General features: G+C 36.2%; 4 protein-coding genes across 7 annotated transcripts; 2 read left to right on the plus strand and 2 right to left on the minus strand.

Moving 5' to 3' along the window:
* Positions 1 to 1734: 1734 nt before the first annotated feature.
* On the plus strand, positions 1735 to 3535 carry LOC135168957 (uncharacterized). 2 transcript variants are annotated; one of them, XM_064133610.1, is made up of 3 exons: positions 1735 to 1894; positions 2591 to 2754; positions 3283 to 3535. In XM_064133610.1, exons 1-3 carry the CDS (start codon positions 1849 to 1851, stop codon positions 3361 to 3363), a joined length of 291 nt encoding a protein of 96 aa, XP_063989680.1. In that variant the 5' UTR covers positions 1735 to 1848; the 3' UTR covers positions 3364 to 3535. The 2 variants fall into 2 exon arrangements, with proteins under 2 accessions (XP_063989680.1, XP_063989679.1); XM_064133609.1 differs by lacking the exon at positions 1735 to 1894 and having other exon boundaries at positions 2503 to 2754.
* A 9-nt stretch (positions 3536 to 3544) lies between these two features.
* Positions 3545 to 10742, minus strand: Sec3 (Secretory 3). 3 transcript variants are annotated; one of them, XM_064133607.1, is made up of 6 exons: positions 9932 to 10742; positions 9721 to 9849; positions 7325 to 8063; positions 5955 to 6720; positions 4327 to 5339; positions 3545 to 3909 (listed from the first exon to the last, which is right to left on the minus strand). In XM_064133607.1, exons 3-6 carry the CDS (start codon positions 7961 to 7963, stop codon positions 3757 to 3759), a joined length of 2571 nt encoding a protein of 856 aa, XP_063989677.1. In that variant the 5' UTR covers positions 7964 to 8063; positions 9721 to 9849; positions 9932 to 10742; the 3' UTR covers positions 3545 to 3756. The 3 variants fall into 3 exon arrangements, with proteins under 3 accessions (XP_063989677.1, XP_063989678.1, XP_063989676.1); XM_064133608.1 differs by lacking the exon at positions 9721 to 9849 and having other exon boundaries at positions 10101 to 10742; XM_064133606.1 differs by lacking the exon at positions 9721 to 9849.
* A 1263-nt stretch (positions 10743 to 12005) lies between these two features.
* LOC135168750 (protein ILRUN) lies at positions 12006 to 15776 on the plus strand. The gene is made up of 3 exons (XM_064133242.1): positions 12006 to 12432; positions 12985 to 13334; positions 14302 to 15776. The coding sequence occupies exons 1-3, from the start codon at positions 12275 to 12277 to the stop codon at positions 14406 to 14408; spliced, it is 615 nt and encodes a 204-aa protein (XP_063989312.1). The 5' UTR covers positions 12006 to 12274; the 3' UTR covers positions 14409 to 15776.
* LOC135168749 (thymidylate synthase) lies at positions 15726 to 20571 on the minus strand. The gene is made up of 4 exons (XM_064133241.1): positions 20403 to 20571; positions 19430 to 19693; positions 16772 to 17034; positions 15726 to 16478 (listed from the first exon to the last, which is right to left on the minus strand). Exons 1-4 carry the CDS (start codon positions 20569 to 20571, stop codon positions 16269 to 16271), a joined length of 906 nt encoding a protein of 301 aa, XP_063989311.1. The 3' UTR covers positions 15726 to 16268.
* Positions 20572 to 21481: the final 910 nt, after the last annotated feature.

The following is a 21481-nucleotide window of genomic DNA, read 5'->3' on the forward strand; positions in this document are numbered from 1 at the left end:
AAATTGTAGATTTTTAACCACATATTTTACTAGATTTATGTTAAATTTACTAAAAATTATTCTTCAACCTTTCAAATTTTTCAGCACATACACACAGACAGGATCTATAAACATATGACGTTTCATAATATTCTAGACAACCGTGCATTAAAAATTAACTAATTGAAAAATTGATCCAAATACAAAGCCTCTATTGAGAAGCAAAAGTAATGAAAGTAGGTAGCTGAAACTCTTTGAATCACGTGGCAATACTATTGTATCTCTTCGAAAGCAGACAGACCATTTCAAATCCATTTTCAACAATAGTATATTACGACACAAGGCCAGAAAGTTGGATTTCCTGGCGTGCGTGATAGAGGGCCGAGGCGAAGCCGAGGCCCGCATAGCACGTACGCCAGTGAATCCGACTTCCGAGAAAAATAGTATACGACACACGGCCAGGAAGTCGGATTCACTGGCGTACGTGCTATGCGTGCTGTGCGTGCTTGTGTCGTAATATACTATGCCTCTATGCGTAATTTTACCGTTTAATGATTTCCAACTATGAAATGACCAATTTTCAGGATACGAGAAATCACATCTCAATTCTAAGGCCTTCATAGTACCAAAAATAGTATTTTTCACACAGGCCGAAAAACTCATGGGCTTTATAATCCTAGTTTTCGACTCGGACTATAAAACCGCATTTTCTAAACTCGTTTCGCTCGATGAGTGTCTCGTCTTAACAGTAATTTTTATTAAAATTTGTAAGCACTGAGACAACCAAGCTACGATATTTTCACTTAGCGTGTTATGTTTGTTTAAAAGAGTTTAGTTGCTCTAAGGTTTAGCAATTAATAAAAATGCGTTGAGTCACTTGAACGATCACTATATAATTGCACTAAAATTATTTTACAGACCTTAAATCGTACTAGTCTTAACAGTACTTTCACTTAAATTTAGAATTCTAAAACTAATTTGAACTGAATTCTATTGGATTGAAAACTTGGCTAGGTCGATTTGAAGGTTGAATTTAAAGCACGAAGTGATTTTCTGAATGTTGGGTGTAGGCTGACTTGTAAAGTTTTTGGAAGGAAGCTCTTGGCCCTGACCAAGAAGAGTGGGAAAGGATTTTCCCAAATTTCATTGGTCGCGAAAAATCAAAAGAGTATTTACTCAGCTACAATTGGACAACCAAAGGGATAGGGAAAGTATGTCTATAAAAAAGGAAAGTCCACCTATGACCGATGCGCTCTCGCAACGCAGCGAGTGTCACAACATGTGCTGACCACCCGTGCTATCTGAGTTGACAAAAAAACTAAATAAAACCGGTTAAAAAAGAACCTATTGACCAGAAGTTCCCCGTACGGGATTTTTCGGGGTTTCTTGAGATTTCGAGTTTTCTCCAAGAGCAATTAAAATAATTTATAGACGTAAAGACGTATTTATAGACGTTGTTTTTCTTGAAAATGAGTAAATGATAAAAGTTTAAATTTGAAGTTTTTCTGTCCTGTTTTGTAAATTTATTTGTTATTAAATATGTTGGTACACAAAAATGAGAAACGCGTTGACAGAAAAAACGTTACTCTTCAAGCTATTGTTTCAACCGTTAACAACAAACGTCTTCAAATTATTGTATCAACTATTTTATGAGATGTAAATTCCACTGCGTAAATTATAAGCATCTGATAATATATATTTAAATCTTGGCGCTTCTATCAGTCGTTGTCCTATTAGAGAGTTGGCTCAACCGCTCCACTGATATCTGAAGTTTGGCAGTTTGGCGATCTTGGCGACGTCCGATTGCCATTGATTTTTTACTCGGTGCATTGTAAAATAAATTGTTGGTCAATTGATATTTGTTTAACAATGCTGACACGCGTTGTGAGACCAGTGGCACGAGTTGCACATTGTGGTGCGTAATTATTGACCATTTTGTCATTGAATTTTGTATTTTCATCAGTCTGAAGAGTAATATTATTTTATTACATAATGCGGACTGAAGATTTCTTGAAAACTTCTCTCTAAATTTATAGCTCACTGAGCTGACGAAGGTTTCTACTGATACTCTGTTCGTATTTAATTTCATTTTTTTCAAAAGTTTCATAACTAATTGGAGGGGAGTTTGTTGAAAAACTGTCGGAGCTATAACCTAGCAATTCTCAAAGCTCTGGCGTAGAATGAGATGAACCATTTGCGATTCAGTTTCCTTTTTGCGGAATTAAATATCTCAAAACTGGAGAGCAAAGCAGAAAATTATCGTTTTTCCATTTTAGAAACGTTAGCAATTGAGAAAAGAACTTATTGATCTACAATTCTCTCAGAAAAGCAAGAAACTTCGTGGGAAGTAAACTTGATGAACTAACGAATAATTTTGATACTTATCAATTGAAAACGAAACAAATCAGTGTCGACTAACAATGGTATTAGTTATTAATCACTTAATGGAGAGTTAATATTCAAAGAGCGTTAAATAAATTTCGTATAATTGATTCAAAGTTATGATAAAAAACTTCCTTAGGCGAAGTCATTCATCAAATGCCCTGTCCATTATACATTGAGTTTCTGAACGTAAGAAGACATTCGAGTTTTAATTTTCATTCTTCACCAGGTGTTCGTCGTTACCACGATGAAACCAAACCCTTCAAATACCCCACCATGGATGAGTGCCCCGTGCCCGAGGGATCGTGGCAGGAGTACCACGATAAGAGACAGAAGACATACAATCTCCAGCTCATTGGAGGCATTGCTTTCTTAGCTGGTGCCTTCACAGTCGTACGTACAGAATGCTTATGTACTATTTTGTCTCATTTCATCTAGAAACGAATTTGTTATAATTGAGGATAAACTACAATTTTTCATTATAATTTAATTATTTCACAATCTCTTTGACTCTCAGTCGAAAATTCATTGAGTTAGATGCTTCATTTCTCTGGGTATTCGTCACCAGTATCATGAGATTACAGAATATAATATTGTTAAAATACGATAATGGCACAGACTTAATTGAAAGAGTTAATTTCACTCATCTTTTATAACCGTTTTTCAAACACTAAAAGACGTGTGTGACGTATTGGGATCTGCCAATACGTCACACACGTGTGAATAAAGTTAAAATTTGCTGGAAACATGAATTAACATACTCACTCACCTGTTCATCTGAAATTTTGATATTTATTGTTGCGGTGAGTCCATATCACCTCATGAGTAGCAAAGGGTTCATAAAGCGTGTGAAAAACTCGTTTCTATTGCTCATTAGCGAAATCTACTGTTCATAAATGAATAATCTATTAAAATTTTCAGGCCAAAGTAACTGGTTGTCTTTACTTTAACTGGGGACCCAAACTTCCCGAGGGATACGTTCCTGTTAAATATTACGATTAGATTCTACGTTTGGAGGAGACAAACTTGTCAAATTAGATAATTTAGAACGTTCTTGTATAACAAACTGAAGAAATGAAAAAAATTGTAATAACTGTAAGTTGTATAAATTTTATTGGCATTTTTGTCTGCCCTCTGTACTTGATAAGCAGTAAATCATGTTGATGGAATAACACTCCCGATGTCAGCCATTTCTTCCTCTCCCTTATTATTCAACTTGAACTACAAATTAGATCGGCATAACCAAAAGGAAATTATGAAAATAATTTCTGAATGTTGATAATATGTCTTATATACAATATACATTATCTTCCAAGTATTTACAATATTGTATTGTAATGAGTATCATAGTGTAATTCTAACGTGAATTAGTGACCATTTTTATTTGTTTTCTGTTCAGTGCGATCTAGCTATTTCAGAGAAAAATTCAAGAATATCTTGAATGGTGAATTCGAGGGTTACGTTGCTGTCTGGATAGCATCGTTGGATTAATTCCTCAATGTAGATGTACTGGGCTATGAATTCCCCCTGCATTTCTCTCCAAACGACCTGAACATAAAAAACATGTTGGAATCAGAGATTTCATTTAAATTAATTAACAGACGTTGATCCCACTACAATTCTTTCTCAATTGCCCATTTAAGTTAAGATGGTGTTTCGGATCTATTCAATTTCAATGAAAATATGTCATTAGATATAAAACTTCTACCCGTTTCCTTTTGAATTTATTGATCATGAAAATAATTCAATCTATCGAATAAGATATAGAAGATGGATTTTTTGAAAAACAATTTAAACTTGAATGTTGTTAAATTATATTTTGATCTCAGAACTAATGTTTCTTCCCCAAATAACGCTAATGCAATAAAAAAATGATTGGAGTTAAGAATAGTATTGAAAGTCATAAACTGTCTCCGTTAAGCTTTCTATAATCTGATTATATCTTTAAAGTATCTCTGCAAATACCTGCAGGAGATTCTCCTCCTCACACAAGTGTTTCTCAACCTTTCTGTAGAGATTCTCCAGCCCTTTCTTCACCTCCCTAGCAGGATACTCCCTGACGACTCTCCTCAGCTCCTGCTTGCTGAAAGCCATCTGATAACTGATCTCAGATTCTTTGACCCCAGCGCCAACCTTGGCCTGGACTCCTTCGAAGAACAAATTGAGTTTCTCCAATGGTCTCCCAAAGTATTGTATCACGTAGGCCTTCAATGCATCCTGGTATTTCTGCTTGGCTTCTTTCCTCTCTTGATCCAAAACTGATATCTTCAGCTGACTCAGCAAGTCATAGAGATGATGGAAATTCTCCATTTTTATAACTTCCTGGGGTGTTTTGTGATGTTCATTGCTGTGTCTGCTGATTCCCTCGAACATAGCACCAACAAGCTTTGTGTACCACTTGTCAAGATCAACTTTTCGATCAGAATTCTTGAATATCTTCTCCCCCGCCCTAGCGAACGGCCCAAAGTTATCCACATAAGGAAGAATTCCGCACTTGTGCCTTCTATTGACTTTAGTATCCTGAATTGACTGGAGTTGTGCTTGCATGAACTTATCAAAAACCCTTTTGACTTGCACCAGAGCAGAGGCAAAGGTCATGGACAGGAAGGATCCAGTGTCCTGGGCAGACATAACGTGTTGCGACAATCTGACGAGGACAAACATGCACCAGAAGGAGTCGATTTTGTCGAGAAATGAAATGAAATTATTCAGCTCTTGTTCAAGACTCGGAAATATTGCAGACATGGTGGCTCTGACCTCCTCATTGACCTGTCTTTCTAGTTTTTTACTTGCTGTTGAGGTGACAGAGCCTGGAGAGACAGCCCCGCTGTTAGGATTATCTACCTCTTCATCGCCACTCTTGGATGGGGTTAGTGCTAAATCAAGTTGGAAGAACGTCACGCAGAAGGCTTGCTCTGCCAGGCACACTGGCTGGAGCTGGGAGAGAGCTCGGTCCAGAAGAGAATCCAAGAGAGCACCTGCAAGAGACCATTTGCGCGTTAAAGCATTCGGCAATTTTTTTGTCAGTGGAATGTTTTTTTTATTTCTAAAACCGAACATCAGAACCTTCATGTGAGCTCAATTTTGCCCTAAGTTCGAACATTCTCCAATGATTCATTACTTGAAATTTGCAGAACTGCATTTTAATACCGATAAGAACTGTTGAAAACATTTATCCCCTCTCAAAATAACAAAGTAAAAAATCCCAAAATTTACGATTTGGATTTGATTTTTTTTCCAAAGAAATTCGGTGAATGTGTGGTACCAAAAAAGTAATTCTCACCACAGGAAATCGTAGTTCTCTCATTTTATCACACCATTTCGAGAGATATGTAATTATTCAATCTTTGCTGCAGCCATTTTTTCCGAATTAAACCATGAGAAATAGCCGTAGAATAATTATAAATATTATAATTATTATAATATTATAAATTATAATAATTCAATTAAGCAGTTGGTCAATTAAAATATCTGATTAAACAACCCCCCTCCACCGCCCCGGCTATCTCTAAGGAGAATATATAATGACGACCGTAAGATATAAGAAGTCAAAATCGAAGCTTACAACCCTGAATGTCGATGCAAAAACCCACCTTCGCCCTGAGGAGCCCACACTTCATTGCTGAGAAGGCACATTGGGGCTGGAGTGATGAGATCCTCCCCCTTCTGATTGCCAGATTTGGAGGTGTGTTGAGGTCTCGTGCTGATGAGTCTTCCCTTGGCCTCTTCAAAGAACAATTTCAAATCTCGTTTATACAGTTTCGACATAGTTCCAGTGTAAACTTTGCTTAACTGTGAAAAAGCTTTGTTATCGAGAGCTCTTAGTAATTGCATGAGTTCGGTATAAGGCTGGAGTTCCGTGTGAACAGTAGAGTGAGTAGGCAATATCAAATCCGTGGTTGAGGCACCAGTATCTCCCACATCATTCCCCAGATGAATGAAAAGATTATTCAGATGTCTGGCCACTAACAGAGCAAACTTCGCCCTGAGCTTGTCTAGGCGGCGTTTCTGCTCACTGACAGCAGACAACTTGTCAAGACCCGGAGGCAAAGGGGCTGAAACAGCCTTCAGCAGTGCTGCACCTGCCAGGGAGAGCTCCTCTCGACCCCCAGGTAATTCAGCTTCACTGATGATATGCTGGTGATGATTCGATATGTCTAGTTGTGTTATTACTGCATCCAGTTGATCCAGAAGAAGCCGAGCGTTGTGATTCGCTGTATGAATGGCCTGATTCTTCTGGCCAACTCTAGCCATCACTTCCCGGATCCTCCCCAGGGCCTCGTCGTAGACTGTGAGCCGAGCCTCGACTATTGACGCCTCAGTTATGGCTGCTTCTATGCCATTCATCAACTGGGTCACCTGTAGAGATTGTGAAATATATTAATGTTGAGGATATCCACGTACTTGGGATACTTTATATGCCATGAAATGCTTTTCTAACTCTCTATTGGAGCATCAGAGCTCTCATATAAGCCCTATCTGCCGGTAAAATGGTTTAGTTGGTTGAGTTTTCTCAATTTGCTAAAGTTAACCTTGAAAAAAAATTTTTCATGTGATGAAAAGTATATAATATTCAGAGTTTGATTAGCAATGAATGTAGAGAAAGCATCATTCTGGACTCACTATAATTTAAAGCATGAATCTGTTTATGTTTTCTGTTGAATTCTTCTCAGGTGAATTAATTGACAAAATTGATAACAGAAAAAAAAACAAATTTCTCCAATATTACTAATCATTTATGTAATAATTTAGAAAACCAGAATTTCCATCAATTATCCGATGTATATGCAATGATGTGCTACGAGAAGTATTCGTTGGAGTAAATTCTATTCATAAATTTTCAATCATTTTTCTCATTAACGTCATTAAAAATTATCCACTCTGTATTACTGATTAATCACAAAATCAGCGATAAAAAGTGATAATATTTATGAAACGAATATTTATATTGATCTCTGATCACCTGGGGCTCCGAGGCGAGAACCGACTGGACGTTCTCACCGTCTAGGACCGTCAAGTCTTTGGATAAGGTCTCCATGAAGAGTTCTGCGTTGGAGATGGCGTAGTTACAGTCTGAAACCAATTTCTCCAAGTCTGATGCCTCCTTTTCAGTTATGGGCTGATAATCTGACGTTATTGCTGGGGTCAGAAGATCCGGAGTGAAGGTAATACTGTCGCTCTCCTTCAGTGCTGTTGGGTCTATCAGCCAGTCTTTCGGGATGTTTTTGAACTCTGGACGCTGAGGAAGACTGCAGGTGTAAGTGTACAGATTGCTCAGAAAGGTTCTGCGTTCCTGGGCTGTTGTCGCTGACCATCTGTACATCTTGTCTATATGGAGTTCCATGTCCATCGAGTCTGGGCTCACACCGTCCACCGTTTGGATGTCTGTTAGGAGCCAGGACTGCTTCTTCTTGAAGATATTCTTATCATTCTTCTTGACCTGGTAAAGCAGCAGCGAGCCTGGGGTGTCTGTCGTTGTGACTAGACAGAGGAAACTTGTTTTCTTCTTCTTGTAGGCTTTCGATACAAAACAAACACTGAGAAGCTTCTCATCGCTCGGGGTGAATACCTCGCGTTGGAGGGTATGACGAATTGCTGCCATTTTTAAGGAGAATGTCGTCGATTTATAGGAGATGATGCTGCATTCTAAGAGGCCCGGATCCGGAGGAGATTTAGAGTGACCTGTTTCGTTCCTCAATTACCTGGAAGGAGAACACTCTGCATGAATAATTATTGGGAGGTTGCAACGGGCACTCATCGGATTTTTGTAAGATTCTGGTTTTTAGTTTTTTCTACAATGTCAAATGAGAATTGCAGTCAATTAGAATTGTTAATGTACGGACGTTACATAACAATATTCAAATTGACTTACGGTAAGGAAGCAGTGCGACAGAGGCTTATGACGATAGCCATATGACAATTACCCTTTACATATATCCTTTTTTTATGTTTTAATATCTACCAATTACATATTGTCATTGGTAAATGTAGGGGTGAGGGATAGGAACAAAATGTAAAACCCGAAAGGGTATGGGTGGAAAATAAAATTATATATCAATTATATTGGTAGGATGGCTCTGAATGGATTCAACCAAATTCATAAACTACGACATGAATAAACAAATTATACATAAGTTATAACATATGAAATTCATCGCCATTTTCCCTAGATTTTGATGTCTTTAGTCTCAGTGTTTAGTATTTGATATATCAGTATAATTTAACAACTTGAACTATTATCTCGATGTTTGCCTCAGCTGTTAACCGAATTAAAATATCCATCAGTAAATTTTTACTGAAAAATAGAACAATAAGGATATCTCTGAGCTAATAAAGTATTATATTATATTACATATAAAGTGAGAAAACATCTCAGAAACTAATAATCCCATTTCGTTCATCTATCGTTGATGAGCTAGATGCGTGTCGTCGCGTTGAATGTTTAAAACAAATTAAGAAATCGGTTGAATGGGTAAGGGAATATTAACGAAAAACGATTTGTGAGATGTCTGTGTATATCTCCGGAACGGTTTAACGAATGAAGCTGATTTTAGTCTGAAAATTTCACTACTGGCACCACCTATTAACATCCAAAATTTCCACATGTGAGCATACACGTATAGACAATCTCTAAAGACACCATACTTTTAAAGTAGTCCACAGGTTTCAGCATTTCCAATGAAAATTAGCAAATTGAAAAAAATCACAATTACAATGCTTCTATTGTGGAGTAAAAATAGAGATGATTTTGCTGATTATATTCAAATATTTAAGAAAACAATAATCACATTTCTATTTCTCTATAAAAATGTTTCGACATGGCTGCTGTAAACCGTTTTTCGGAGACTTTAACATTCGAAATGAAAGTTATGAATTGTAATATAATTTCCGGGCGAAACATAGTGTTGTGTTCACTGCGTATATTTACACGTTTGACCGAGTGAACTGGCAGGTAAATATTTATAATTTTTCGTTAATGTGCTTGAAAAAAAAATTTTGCTAGACAACACATTCTATTGATTCAATACAGGTCGATTGGAGAGAGAACACTGGTATTAATGTGAAGAAAAGTGAAAAATTTGTAAGATTAACGAAATTAATTGATTAAATTGAAATGAATCTTGTTATTGACGTATGATGTTGGAGCTCCACATGAAAAAAGTGTGCAGATAAACCTAGCGAATTAGACGAACAATTTTTTTGATGTTTTATCATGATAATAAGAGAAAAAAGTAGACCGAAGGAACTTGTAAAAATGCGGCCGAGAAAATTCTATAGTAAATGCATGAATAGAATAAGTTTTATAGAAAACGGAAATTCTATTGATTTTTTCCTTTAAATATTTCAAGAGTCACTGACCACAAATGATTAATAAGTTCAGTAGAAATACAATAGTTTCTTAGCAGATTCGTAAGGTTTAGGACTCAATTTTTTTGTAAGTTTCTTGGTACACCATAAGTAGAGTAAGTAGATAGATAAGCACCTCAACTAAAAAACAACAAAATGTCAAATAAACAAGTGATTAAAATTCTTAGAAGAAAGATAATACCAGTTACTATAGTGGATTTACCTAATTATTGAGAACTGCGACACTCGAGGAATTCTCGTAAACTCCCGTCATTACAAATTGAAATTAAAAGCCCCAAAATGATGCAATTTATCAAAAATAAGTTCCATCGCCCCTTCTTCTCCAGTCAGCAACTCCTCTTCCAAACTAGAAATAGTTATTCTGCACTCACATTTACGAAATTCCTCATGATACGATGGGTCTGCTGATATTGTTAACACACCTCCCAACCACCGACAGTTAGATACATATCTTCCCCATTCATGTTCACCGAGAAACAGTCATAAATACTTAACCTCACTAATGGAATGGAATTCACTTGATTATGTAACTGAACGGCCAAAGCTAAATTATCAATCTTATGTGGTAATATCAATTGATTACTCTTGAACCCTTCATGCTCCAAAAAAATCCGTAATAAACTTTACGGAATCCATCGATTTGACAGCACAGTTATCACTACTAGAGGGACATCGATGCTTCCATCAAGGTTAAGGTATGATGGCTATGATCTCCCTGAGCGTCTTATACCTGCCGCCCTAATTCTTGAAGATCGATAATTAGCCTATGCAATTATTAGAAAATCATTTAGGCAAATTACGGACATAGGTTCTAGAATTTAGAATTGCCTCATTAGCATTTAATTAATTTTGCGAAGTAGGAGGTATATTTATACCGAAATTTATTACTTTATTTGTTTTGTTGAGTAGAAACTAGTTGGAGAATTAATGCCATATATTTTTACAATTAAGGGCATTACATAAATTCAATATTCGATAAGTTATACGATTAGAGGATATATTTGTAGAGACACTTAAAAAGACATTTAATGACATTTAAAAAGACTGGTGATGAGATGAGAAAAGAGGCGCCATGTTTGAGTCAAAGGAGCGGTTCTTTCAAAATATCGTTTATTATTCCGTAACAAACAGAAATATATCGGGGAGGATGGGGTACTCTAGGTTTTTTATTTAAATTAATGTAGTGGACATTAACATAATTTATTTCAAATGTTTCTCTGTTTCCTGTGTTCAACGATGCGAACTCTCTTTTGTTGATTGTCCTGCTGAACAGAGAAGTCTGAAATTCTCCGAGAAGAAAATTGCGACGCTTCACGCTTCCTTTTTCCCATTTTTGTTTCGGGTTTTCTCTCAAGTTATACTATTTACCTTTTCCTTGAACCAGGGTTGAATGCGCCTCCTTTGGGGACATTTTTATTGCTCTTCATATTGTGAAAAATTTCAGGGCAAACCGTTACACAAAATTTTGGCTTGACGTATTTTTTATAAACATTTATTTTTGTTTTTTTAGTATTTAAAAATATTATTACAAAAGCTAAAGGCCCTTTAATTGGATCCTTAGTTTAATGATAACCCCAAAAAGGAACAAAGGTGCTAAAGAAGCCCGGGGGGAACTGAGGAATCAACACGGCTCCGAGAGTAATTGGCTTCTTTATCTAGAGACTGCAAGCTCAGGACGCATGAAGGGAAAACTTGGGGTTCAATGATATTTATCTTGCTTCCCATAAAGTTCTTGGTCACACTAGTACACTATTTCCGCCCAAATGAGCAGTTGTGAACGGAGAAAACATTTTCGGAATAATTCGCCATTATTTGAAAATCCCCTACTTCATAAATTGGCGGAAATTACTCACGAATGGCGCCGCCAACTACACTGCAGGCAAAGAGGGGGGGGGGCTCCGTTTGTACTTTTTCAACTGTACAAATGATCAACTGTACAGAAAATTTTCAAACGGTGAGAACACTATTGTGCAGGGATTCAACTGTCGAGACAAAAATGTGGCTGTACGTGTGGACTCAGCGCCAGATGTAAAGCTTACCTTTTTGTCTCGACAGTTGAATCCCTGCACACCGGTGCTCTCAACGTTTGAAAATTCTCTGTACAGTTGATCATTTGTACGGTTGAACAAGTACGAACGGAGCCCCCCCTCCTCTTTGGGGTCACCTGTGTCTTCCCCCGCCCCCCGAATCGGAGCCGTTCCTCCAGCCTCTTTGACTCCACTCTCTCGAATTTAGGTATTCGTGTTCCCCCACTCCTCAAACTTAAGCCCCGTCTCGTAGAGTGCCCCCCAAACTTTTAGTGCTGAACAAATGAATGCACTCTGGACATTCTCAAAACACGATACTCTAACGTCACACGTCTTGTATACCATGATCTTTAAAATCCTGAGTTAAAAAGTTTTTCTTGGTCAGTGAAATAAAAACAAGTCACAGGGATCAGCTGAGTAGTGAGCGAAACGATACAGAATATGAAAGAGTGAATAACTTTGGATGGGTGGGCTTTTAGTCTTGTTTTTTTGGTAAATCAACGATCATCATCACAACGATGGACGTCGACAATGACTTTGATCAGCATTTGCTACAGCAGTTCAGTTGCATGGGGACAACTGATAAGGATGATTTGGTAAAACAACTGCAGAGGTTACTGGTGGGGAGTCAGCTCAATGAAGCAACTGCCGCGTTTTTCCTGGATATGAACAATTGGTAATTATTTTTTGGGTTCAAGGGCTACTTGTCAACATAACCTTGTTCTCATTGGGTTTTTGCACTTTGCCTGGATTAATCTTTGTGGGAGCCGAGGGTCCTTTGTTACATCTTATAGTTCTGGAATGTCGTCTCTGATATATGTTTATTGTTTGGGAAAAGTGAGGGTTTGAGGGGAATTGTACTAACTTCCTTTGAGTTTCGTTGTTTTTGTAATAAACTGCATTGAAGTCCATTCTTTATTTCGTTTTCGCCATCGACGGACTCATCATATGAAATTAATGTTCTCGAACAGTGTCAGTTTTCAGGAAGAAAAGAAGATTGAAATATGTTTTCTGGTGTAGATTAATTCGGTTTTGGCTTGCCAATTCATTAAATGGATTTTGGAAAGTGTTAAAATTGTCTTTCAGATAAATTTATTATTTTCAGATGATAAGCAAGTTCATGTCTTAGCGTGAATCTATCTCCTAGGGATATTCTTTAATTAAAAATTGCCTTATTTACTCCGCCTTTTCCTGTTCAAAGCCGCTATGAATGTGTTTTTTTTTACAGGAACCTGCAAGCAGCAATATGCAGTTACCTCGATTACGAGGCACCATTTAAACTCCCCTGCATGACTCTCCTCTGTGACAGTACTATTGGCGAGGGTGAATCAGTATCACCCAATACAAAATTTCGTAAATCATGGCGTGTGCAAAATTCGGGCACTGATTCATGGCCAGATGGGATTTGCTTACTGCACACTGGCGGAGTGATGATGGGTGATTGTAAAAAGGTAGAAGTGCCAGCATTAGCACCAAAGGATACAACTGAATTGAGTGTTGTTTTGATGAGTCCCAGTGAACTGGGAACTTTTCAGAGTAAATGGAGAATGATGACTGCTTCTGGATCCTATTTTGGGGGTGAGACATTATTTTACTGTTTAATTACTTTATTAAAGAAAAGGCCTCTAGGAGATTTATTGTCATTAAATACATCTGACGAAAATGTCTGAATTTCAAATGAAAGAGTGCCTCTTGCTTCTTCATTTATGTTTGAAATTGAAATTAATTATGATTTTTTCGAGATGTTTTTTAGTGTCAGGAAAATGTCCAGAAAGAGTCTGTGAAACTTAAACATTCGATTTCGCTGTGATGGGTTTTTCGATCCCAATTTTCAACAACTAAATTTCACATACAGATTCTCCTGAAATTTTCAATATTTGAAAATTAATGATGATTTATCAAATAATATTTACAAAATAGCAAATTGATTTGAAGTAGAAATGAAAAAACTGGAGAAATTTCATTTTTCCAATCATACTGTAAATCTTCTTCAAACATTGGATTTTTGTTATCGATGAATTTTCGATAAGTGTCTGGAAGTGTCGCCAAAATACCAAAATTTTTATGATGACTTTTTATCGCGTTTGACTGGCTCTATAAAAAAAGTTACAAAGACGATTGCGGTATTTATCATAGATTCAGAGATATTTTTTGAAAAATCAGCTCAGTTCAGCGGACAATTAAACCGACTTGAACCATGTTATCACTTGGTTACTGGATTTTAGATAGTTTTTCAAATATTTCTTTTGGGTTAAAAATACCTATTAAATTGCCTGAAAATTCAAGTCCCAGATTAATCTGAATTCAGTGTGATTCTGTCACAATGATTTTCATGTTAAAAACTGGAATACTTTTTTTTTGATCCCGTTGTAGAAATACATCAGTTGGGTTTACCTTTTTCACAGTCGTCAAAATGTCTCAATATCCATCAAAAATCGTGCATTACCTAACGAACTCCCCGAGGTGTTCGAAATACGCAGGAATTCCCTCCAATCCACTGTATCAACAACTAAGTAAAAATAAATTGTTGTACTATCAATTTCAGATGTCATTTGGGTGATTGTGACTGTGAGTGAAGCGGGCACGTTGGCCGTAACTCAACAACTTCATCAGCTAAGTACTTCACAGTCGAATGATGTACAAATGTGCTAGCCCCTCCCCCTTTCAATCCTACGATATATTTTCCAATTTATCTCTATAAAATCGTTTAAAAAGATAAATTTCTATTTTATAAAAAAATACAACAAAAAATCTTAAAATGAAGAGAAAAAAAAATGACTACTATCACTTTGTGAAAAAACGTACTTGCTCCAATGATTGAGAGTAAAAGCAGAATATTAATAATGCGTAGTGGACTGCTCAGGTGAGTCACATAATTTTATTGTCCCAGCGGCTATTTAAGAATATTAAATCACTCCAGCGATGAGACGATAAAATTCGCCTGGCCAAATTTCTTCTCTATTATACATTGAATTGATCCCATTTTGTAGCGTAGATTCAATGGCATCGTCGAAAAAATATTGCTGGCTATCCAATTTTCTTTGAATATCTACAATATCGTTATGAAATTAATTCATCATTATTTTCTCTAACGAAAAACATGAAAAGATGGGGATTTTACGCCCTGTGGTAACATTGGATAATGAAATTAGCGCTTTGGATTAGTCAGTCGTTGGGACTGATAACTGATAGTAATCCGTAGAATGTTATTTTCCATTGCAAAATATATTTTACTTCCTACAATGATTACAGGGGAGAGCTAGAACACTTAATACCTTTCGATTTTTTACATAGAATATTTCGTTCCTGCTCGTAACTGGAATTTGATAGAGTAATTGAATACATTTTAACCTCAAACATGAATCAATTTTACTAAACTATATGAAAAAGCGAAGAATACTGAAAAATCTTAATTTCTTCTTGTCAATTCATAATTAGAAGACAAAAGTATGAGTTGACATCAGTGAAAACGATTTAATATGATATTTTAATTCTAAAAGCGTAGCCATGTGTCATAACACAATCAGTGATACCCTTTTTGTATTCTACTCTCCCTTGAAGCCTTTTAATCGAGTAATCGTGTGCACTACGGTTACTTTTCTCGATTCCACTTGTTTCATGTCCCTGAGTTTATCGAACTAATGAAATACTTATTTTTAAAATGGATAATGTGATAATGGAGCGTCTGTAATGTGTGTGGTCAGTGAATGATATATTAACTTTTTAAAGACAATGATCTGTTATTGATTGTGCAACTGATCTGTATGGCGGGTTAATCTTAAAATTAATGGGAAAACAATGAACGGAAAAGAGTCAACAGAAGCCGAAATATAAACATGGAGTTATTATGAGATGATAGAAATTTAAGAATGAGTTTAATCTTCTTTCTTTCTGTTTTCTCTCTAATTCTAATTGTCTTGGATTTTTCAAAAATTAAATTAGATTGGGAAGAAAAAAAGAGAGAAGAAAGAAAGAATATAATTTTTATTAGGATAAATAAAGTAAAAGTTATTCCTACAATATTTGCAATTTTTTAATGATCCTAGCATTATGGTAACCGTTCTCTGAATTATCCTTTTTAATAATTCTAGGGAAGTTGACTGCAGTCCAAGATCAAATACTGATTGTCTACATTCAGAGACTTTATATCGTTACGCTTGATTATTTTATACGTTTAGATCCAAGTAAGGCCATTAATAATGAAGTGGTGAACCGAGATAAGATCAATTTTTTAACCTGCAACGTTTTTAAATTGCATATTTGACAACTGAAAATTTGCTGTTCTTTAAATCGCATCGATTGTCAAGATGAGTTGAGTGTTCTTGTCCATTTCTCGTGCTTTATTCCATCTCAGCTTGCTTCCATAATGAGAAGTTGTTCTTAGATAAATCTTAGGTTTATAGTAAATTATCACGGTTGATCACTTCTCTAGAACAATACGCAAATTCCCCATGAAATATGACCACTTTAGCCTCTCCGAATAATAGATAACGGAGGAGCTGCTTAAACTACTTAGACAGCCATTTTCATGGAGATTTTGGGGTGAGGATCATATCCAATTAGCTCAAAGTCTGATGCTACGAAATCATCTATTTCCTTCACATCTCTGCTGATCTTCAGGGTTGGGAATGGTTTAGGTGTCCTCTGGCATTGAATCTTCAAGGGCTCGACATGGTTTAAGTACACATGACAATCTCCCATAGTATGTACAAATTCTCCTGGCTGAAATCCAAGAAGAATTCTATTTAGTACCTCCCTATGAGATGAATTTAACAACAAAATAGTAAAACAATCCTTTTATTTTATTCTTAATTTACGAGGAATATGTTTTAATCGGAAGGAGATGACAAAGTTTTCGTAAATAGCTGATTTGGAAGAGCAATTTGAGAGCTATAAAAACGGTCAATGCAAAAACATTATCAACTCCCTCAGATCCCCAAATGCAGATCCATTCAAAATTGGCCAATAGTCAAAATTGCTTCAACCGTTTAGAAAAACTGGTAACTGATGATTACCTTCAGATTCGATATGTGTGCCAACATGTACGTCAACAATGAGTAGGAGGCGATGTTGAAGGGCACTCCAAGGCCCATGTCTGCGCTCCGTTGATACAAATGACAGGAAAGCTCTCCATCGGCAACGAAGAACTGAACGAGACAGTGGCAGGGTGGAAGAGCCATTTTGGGAATGTCTGCTGGGTTCCAGGCGCAGATTATTATCCTTCGGTCGTCAGGATTATTCCTCAGCTTATTTACTACTTCCTGAAGTTGATCGATGCCTAAACACATGCCAATAAACCATTAAAAGACAACGGACTTCGTGGCTGTGGGAGATGTTGAGTAGCGACTTTACATTATTTCTTCTTATTTAACCATCTGTTTGGTCTTATAGCCCTGATGGGTTATATTACTGTTATGTCCTTTTAAAAAATTAATAATGACGAAGAAGAAGACTACAATTTAACACATGCAGTTTACAGAATCTATCAGAGTTAGATAGATTTACAATACCTTGAAAATTGAATCTGTAAGCAAAGAAGGGACGAGTTATTAGACTAGAAAACTTGAATAGGGCCTTGACAATTGACCGGTGATTCCAATTTTTTTAGCTACAGAAAGTTTTTTAATTGGATGACATATATAGGGAATAATAATTCGCGAATTACTGTTTTCGATTTCATTCTCTTATTAGCCCGTTTCAGTTTGTTTAAAAGGGACAACTCACGTTTTACATTTGGTTATATTTGTTTCTTTATTGTCTGAAAAAAAAAACATTATGACGTTAATGCCAGATGGACATTAAAAGCTTACGGGCAATGGAAACAGCCGTAAAATTACCATTTTTTAAGCCATTTTTCTCGGATTCCATCGAATAGAAATTGTTCAAATTTTGACGAAGGATTTACAGCAATATAGCGGATAGTTGATGGGTTCCTTCTACCATACCCTTAAATTGATCAAAATTGTTGTCAATATATATCTACAATGGATAGAATCGGAGAAAAATGATTTGAAAATTGATAATTTTACAGCTGCTTCTGTTACCCCTTGCAAACACCGTTTCTGTTTATTCGGAATGAACAAGTGTATTTTCGATTGCTGCAAAAATTGTATTAGCTATTGAATCCTTTATCATAACGTAAATCAACAATTAATGATTGTTTTGATAGTCAACTTCTTATTTGTTTTACTATTGATGGATGGTTTTAAACACCATTTCCATAACTACGACGACATAAAAATCATTTGCTTATATTGATTGGGATTTTGCTCAATTCGAATCATTTTGGACGACAAGCAGACCATGCATCAGTGTTATCATAAATACAATGTCATCAATGAGAACTCGATTGGGTAACAAATAATTTAGTTATGAATATAGTATTCTAAAGCCTCCGTCAGAAGTTCGACGTGCGCGATAATACGCCCGGTGCCATAGTGTGACAATAATAATTTATAACCGACAGATTTTTTCCGCAAGTTAGGAATAAAAGCACGAATATTTCAATAGTGAACGAACGAGCAATTATAATTATTATTCGTCTATATGTATATGGAAAATTATATGTCAAGCTGACTAACTAATGATCGCGACCTCTCCGATTTGGTACGCGTTTTTTTGTATGGTGAATCTACCTCAAAAAGACATTCCAGTTTTTTTTTATAATTAAGTTATTTCGTTATCAAGTATAACAAATATTTTAAAAATGGTCCCCGAGGTAGAAAAATCGACAGTTAGACTTTTCCTGTATTTTTCCTATATGTTTTTTGGCGCGTTGAGTTCCAATCAAAAGATGATATTTCCGTATCTTGACTTTTGTAGCTATTCAGAATCAATTTTCAATGTGAATGGTTGGAGATATCGAAAAAAGTTTTAAATGCAAAATATTCCTCGATAAAATCTGAACAATTGTTGTTATATGACTTTTTCAGGTAAATCGTTGATTTGAACTTTTTTTGGATATCTATAACGATTTCGATGGAACAATGAACAGTCCGTCACGCTTATTCCTTATTGGTTCAATTGCGTGAGGCAGCTAATTTAAATAGACAATTTTTTTAATTTCGAAATTTTTAACCATGTGTTTTATAATTACAGCGCACGTTTGGTCACGTAATTGTAACCTCATGATACGTAGGAATTATCGACGGAGTCAAAGGTATTTAGGAACAGCCAGAAAGAATATCCCAAAAATTGTAGTCCTTCAATACAATTGTTTTGATATTCTTTCTCAATTCTAGAATCGATTTGAGATAATTTTTTATATTTTTCAGAAATTCTGCGAATTTTTTCAATTTTGGAACAATTTAATTGCTTAAAGAACAACAGTAAAGAGTAACAGTAAAAAAATCTAAAAAAACTGAAGTGTTTTTGAGGTACATTAATCAAATAAACAATCGCAGACCAAATCGGAGAGTTCGAGGTCGCAGATGGTCGAATTGGCATCAAATGTCCCACATACAAATCAGCTTTAGCATAGTATCAGGTGTCTCAGAATGTTTTTCGTTTTTAAATGTTAAATAGAATTGAAAAACAAAAATCATTCTGAGACACCCTTTAGGAAAGGTTCTCAATAGGCAGTGACTTTGAAGAAAATTCTTTCTCTCCAGGAAATTTAGATTTTGGCGTCAACCAATTTTACTTATTGGAAAATGAGTAATAAGAAACTTCACCTTGACCCGTGTAATCTGAATGCATATTGATGTACTGAGCACCCGAGTGTCTCCATTGGAATCCATATATGGGCCCTAGATCACCCTCCTCCCGGTCCTTGAAGTTGTAAGCATCCAAGTATTCACGTGAGCTATTGGCATCCCAGATTTTCACCCCCCGCTTTGATAAATCCTGGGCGTTTGTCGACCCACTGATGAACCAGAGGAGCTCTTCGACCACTCCCTTCCAGAAGACCGATTTCGTAGTTAGAAGTGGGAAAATTCCTGCGAATTGACGGATGTGGATGATTTATTCAATTGAACAATGCAGTTATAAGACAGGATGTATCTACTCAGTTGTGGGAGGAATTCTGCTAGGAATTATTCTAAGAAGAGAAGGAAAATTTTATCGAGGAATAGTTTGAGGTCTTCTAATCACAACTAATAGTTCTCGTACGATTCGTCAATTCTTATTATATTGCAATTAAGCATTAAATATCGTCATTATCAGTCAAACAAAACTGAAATGAATTCTTTAATTCCTAAAAATCTGTTTTCCCCTCAGAAACAACATTTAGATGAAGAGCCGAGTCTGAAACCAATGTTCCGTAGAGTATAATTTTATTTTTTAACAGTTCAGTATATTTTTGCAAGAAAAATTCTTCATCTCAGAACAGTCTTCGAAAATACTAAATTAGACTTGTTTTTTTCTGGGGATTTTGAAGACATATGATGATATAATCTCATATTAATAATAATGATAGAAATTATTTCGCAGATATATTTTTTTTAGTTTCAAATCTTCACAATAAAAGCCTGAGAAAACACTTCATACTTCCGTTTTTCCTCAGAATGACATCGAAATCGTCGGCATGAAGAATATCATATGGTCCTCTCCATTCAAAAGATCAAGTGATGATGACAATTCAACGTTCACCCTTCGGGATCATTTGTTATTAGGTAGTTACAACCTGAAGGATTAATTTAGACTCACCATCTCTCAGAGAGAATCGCATCTGAGTTCCGAAAAGTGCGAAGGTGCCGGTCCCTGTGCGATCACTCTTCTTCGCTCCTTTGGCAACAATTTTTTCAAGCAGTCTCAAATACTGATACTCCTCGTGTTCACTGCTTTCACCATTACTTTTTCCGTTAATCCCTGCCATTGTCCAAGGCTAATCAAACAGGGTATTGTCACTTTTTTGGCGTTTCACGAGGTTATTTGATGATTAATGGAGTCTATACACTTCCCGCCTTCCTGGAGAAAATAGTGAGTTGGTTATGCGCACAACATCATCGGCGGGTGGGAAGCGTGCGCAACGAGGTCCCATTTTTAGATTAAGGAGCAGCGATGTATATTTTACATTGCATTACATTGTCGCACACCAGCAGGTAAACTAGCACTTGCTTCATTCTCTAGGTCCACATACCGATGGGCTAGGAACAATCTACGTCCTTCTTAATTCTAGTCATTACTTCCTGGAGGATAGCATATAAATATTATTATTGTTCTTCCGAGAAAATACTATTATTACTAATAATAATGTGCAGCTCAACACCTGATTAAATAACAAATGCTTTATGTTTTTTCAAAGGTATTAAGCAAAACTCTTGTGTTCAGGACAATATTCCAAGATAAGCTACAGCTATAATGGTTTTATAAACAATAATACTGTGTTCAGGCGATGGCCAAATGTAGGAGGTGAGGCGGAGGGCAATTTATGGTATGCTTGCAGAAAATCAATTCTCAACGTCTCCTAAAACTCCCAAGTCGTTGTTGGAACAAGTATTCCAATTTCGCAGTGTACAAATTGGTGTTTGTGTTCCCTTATTTCATTTGAATATTTCCGCACTTGTGGAGAAGAGCTCAGTACTCCACGGGAAACGGACGCGCCACCTGGAATATCCGAGAGCATGATTAACATAACCTACAATAACAAATCTCATTAACTCATTAGTTCGGTGGAGGATCTCAATTGGCCCTTACCTTGGCCAGAATTCAAGAATAGAAGCATCTGGTAAAGAAGAAGAAATATAATCTTCTGCTACGAGTCCACAGCCTTAAAATTACATAAT

This window comes from Diachasmimorpha longicaudata, chromosome 13, assembly GCF_034640455.1.
Source record: "Diachasmimorpha longicaudata isolate KC_UGA_2023 chromosome 13, iyDiaLong2, whole genome shotgun sequence".
Taxonomy (NCBI): Eukaryota; Metazoa; Arthropoda; class Insecta; order Hymenoptera; family Braconidae; genus Diachasmimorpha; species Diachasmimorpha longicaudata.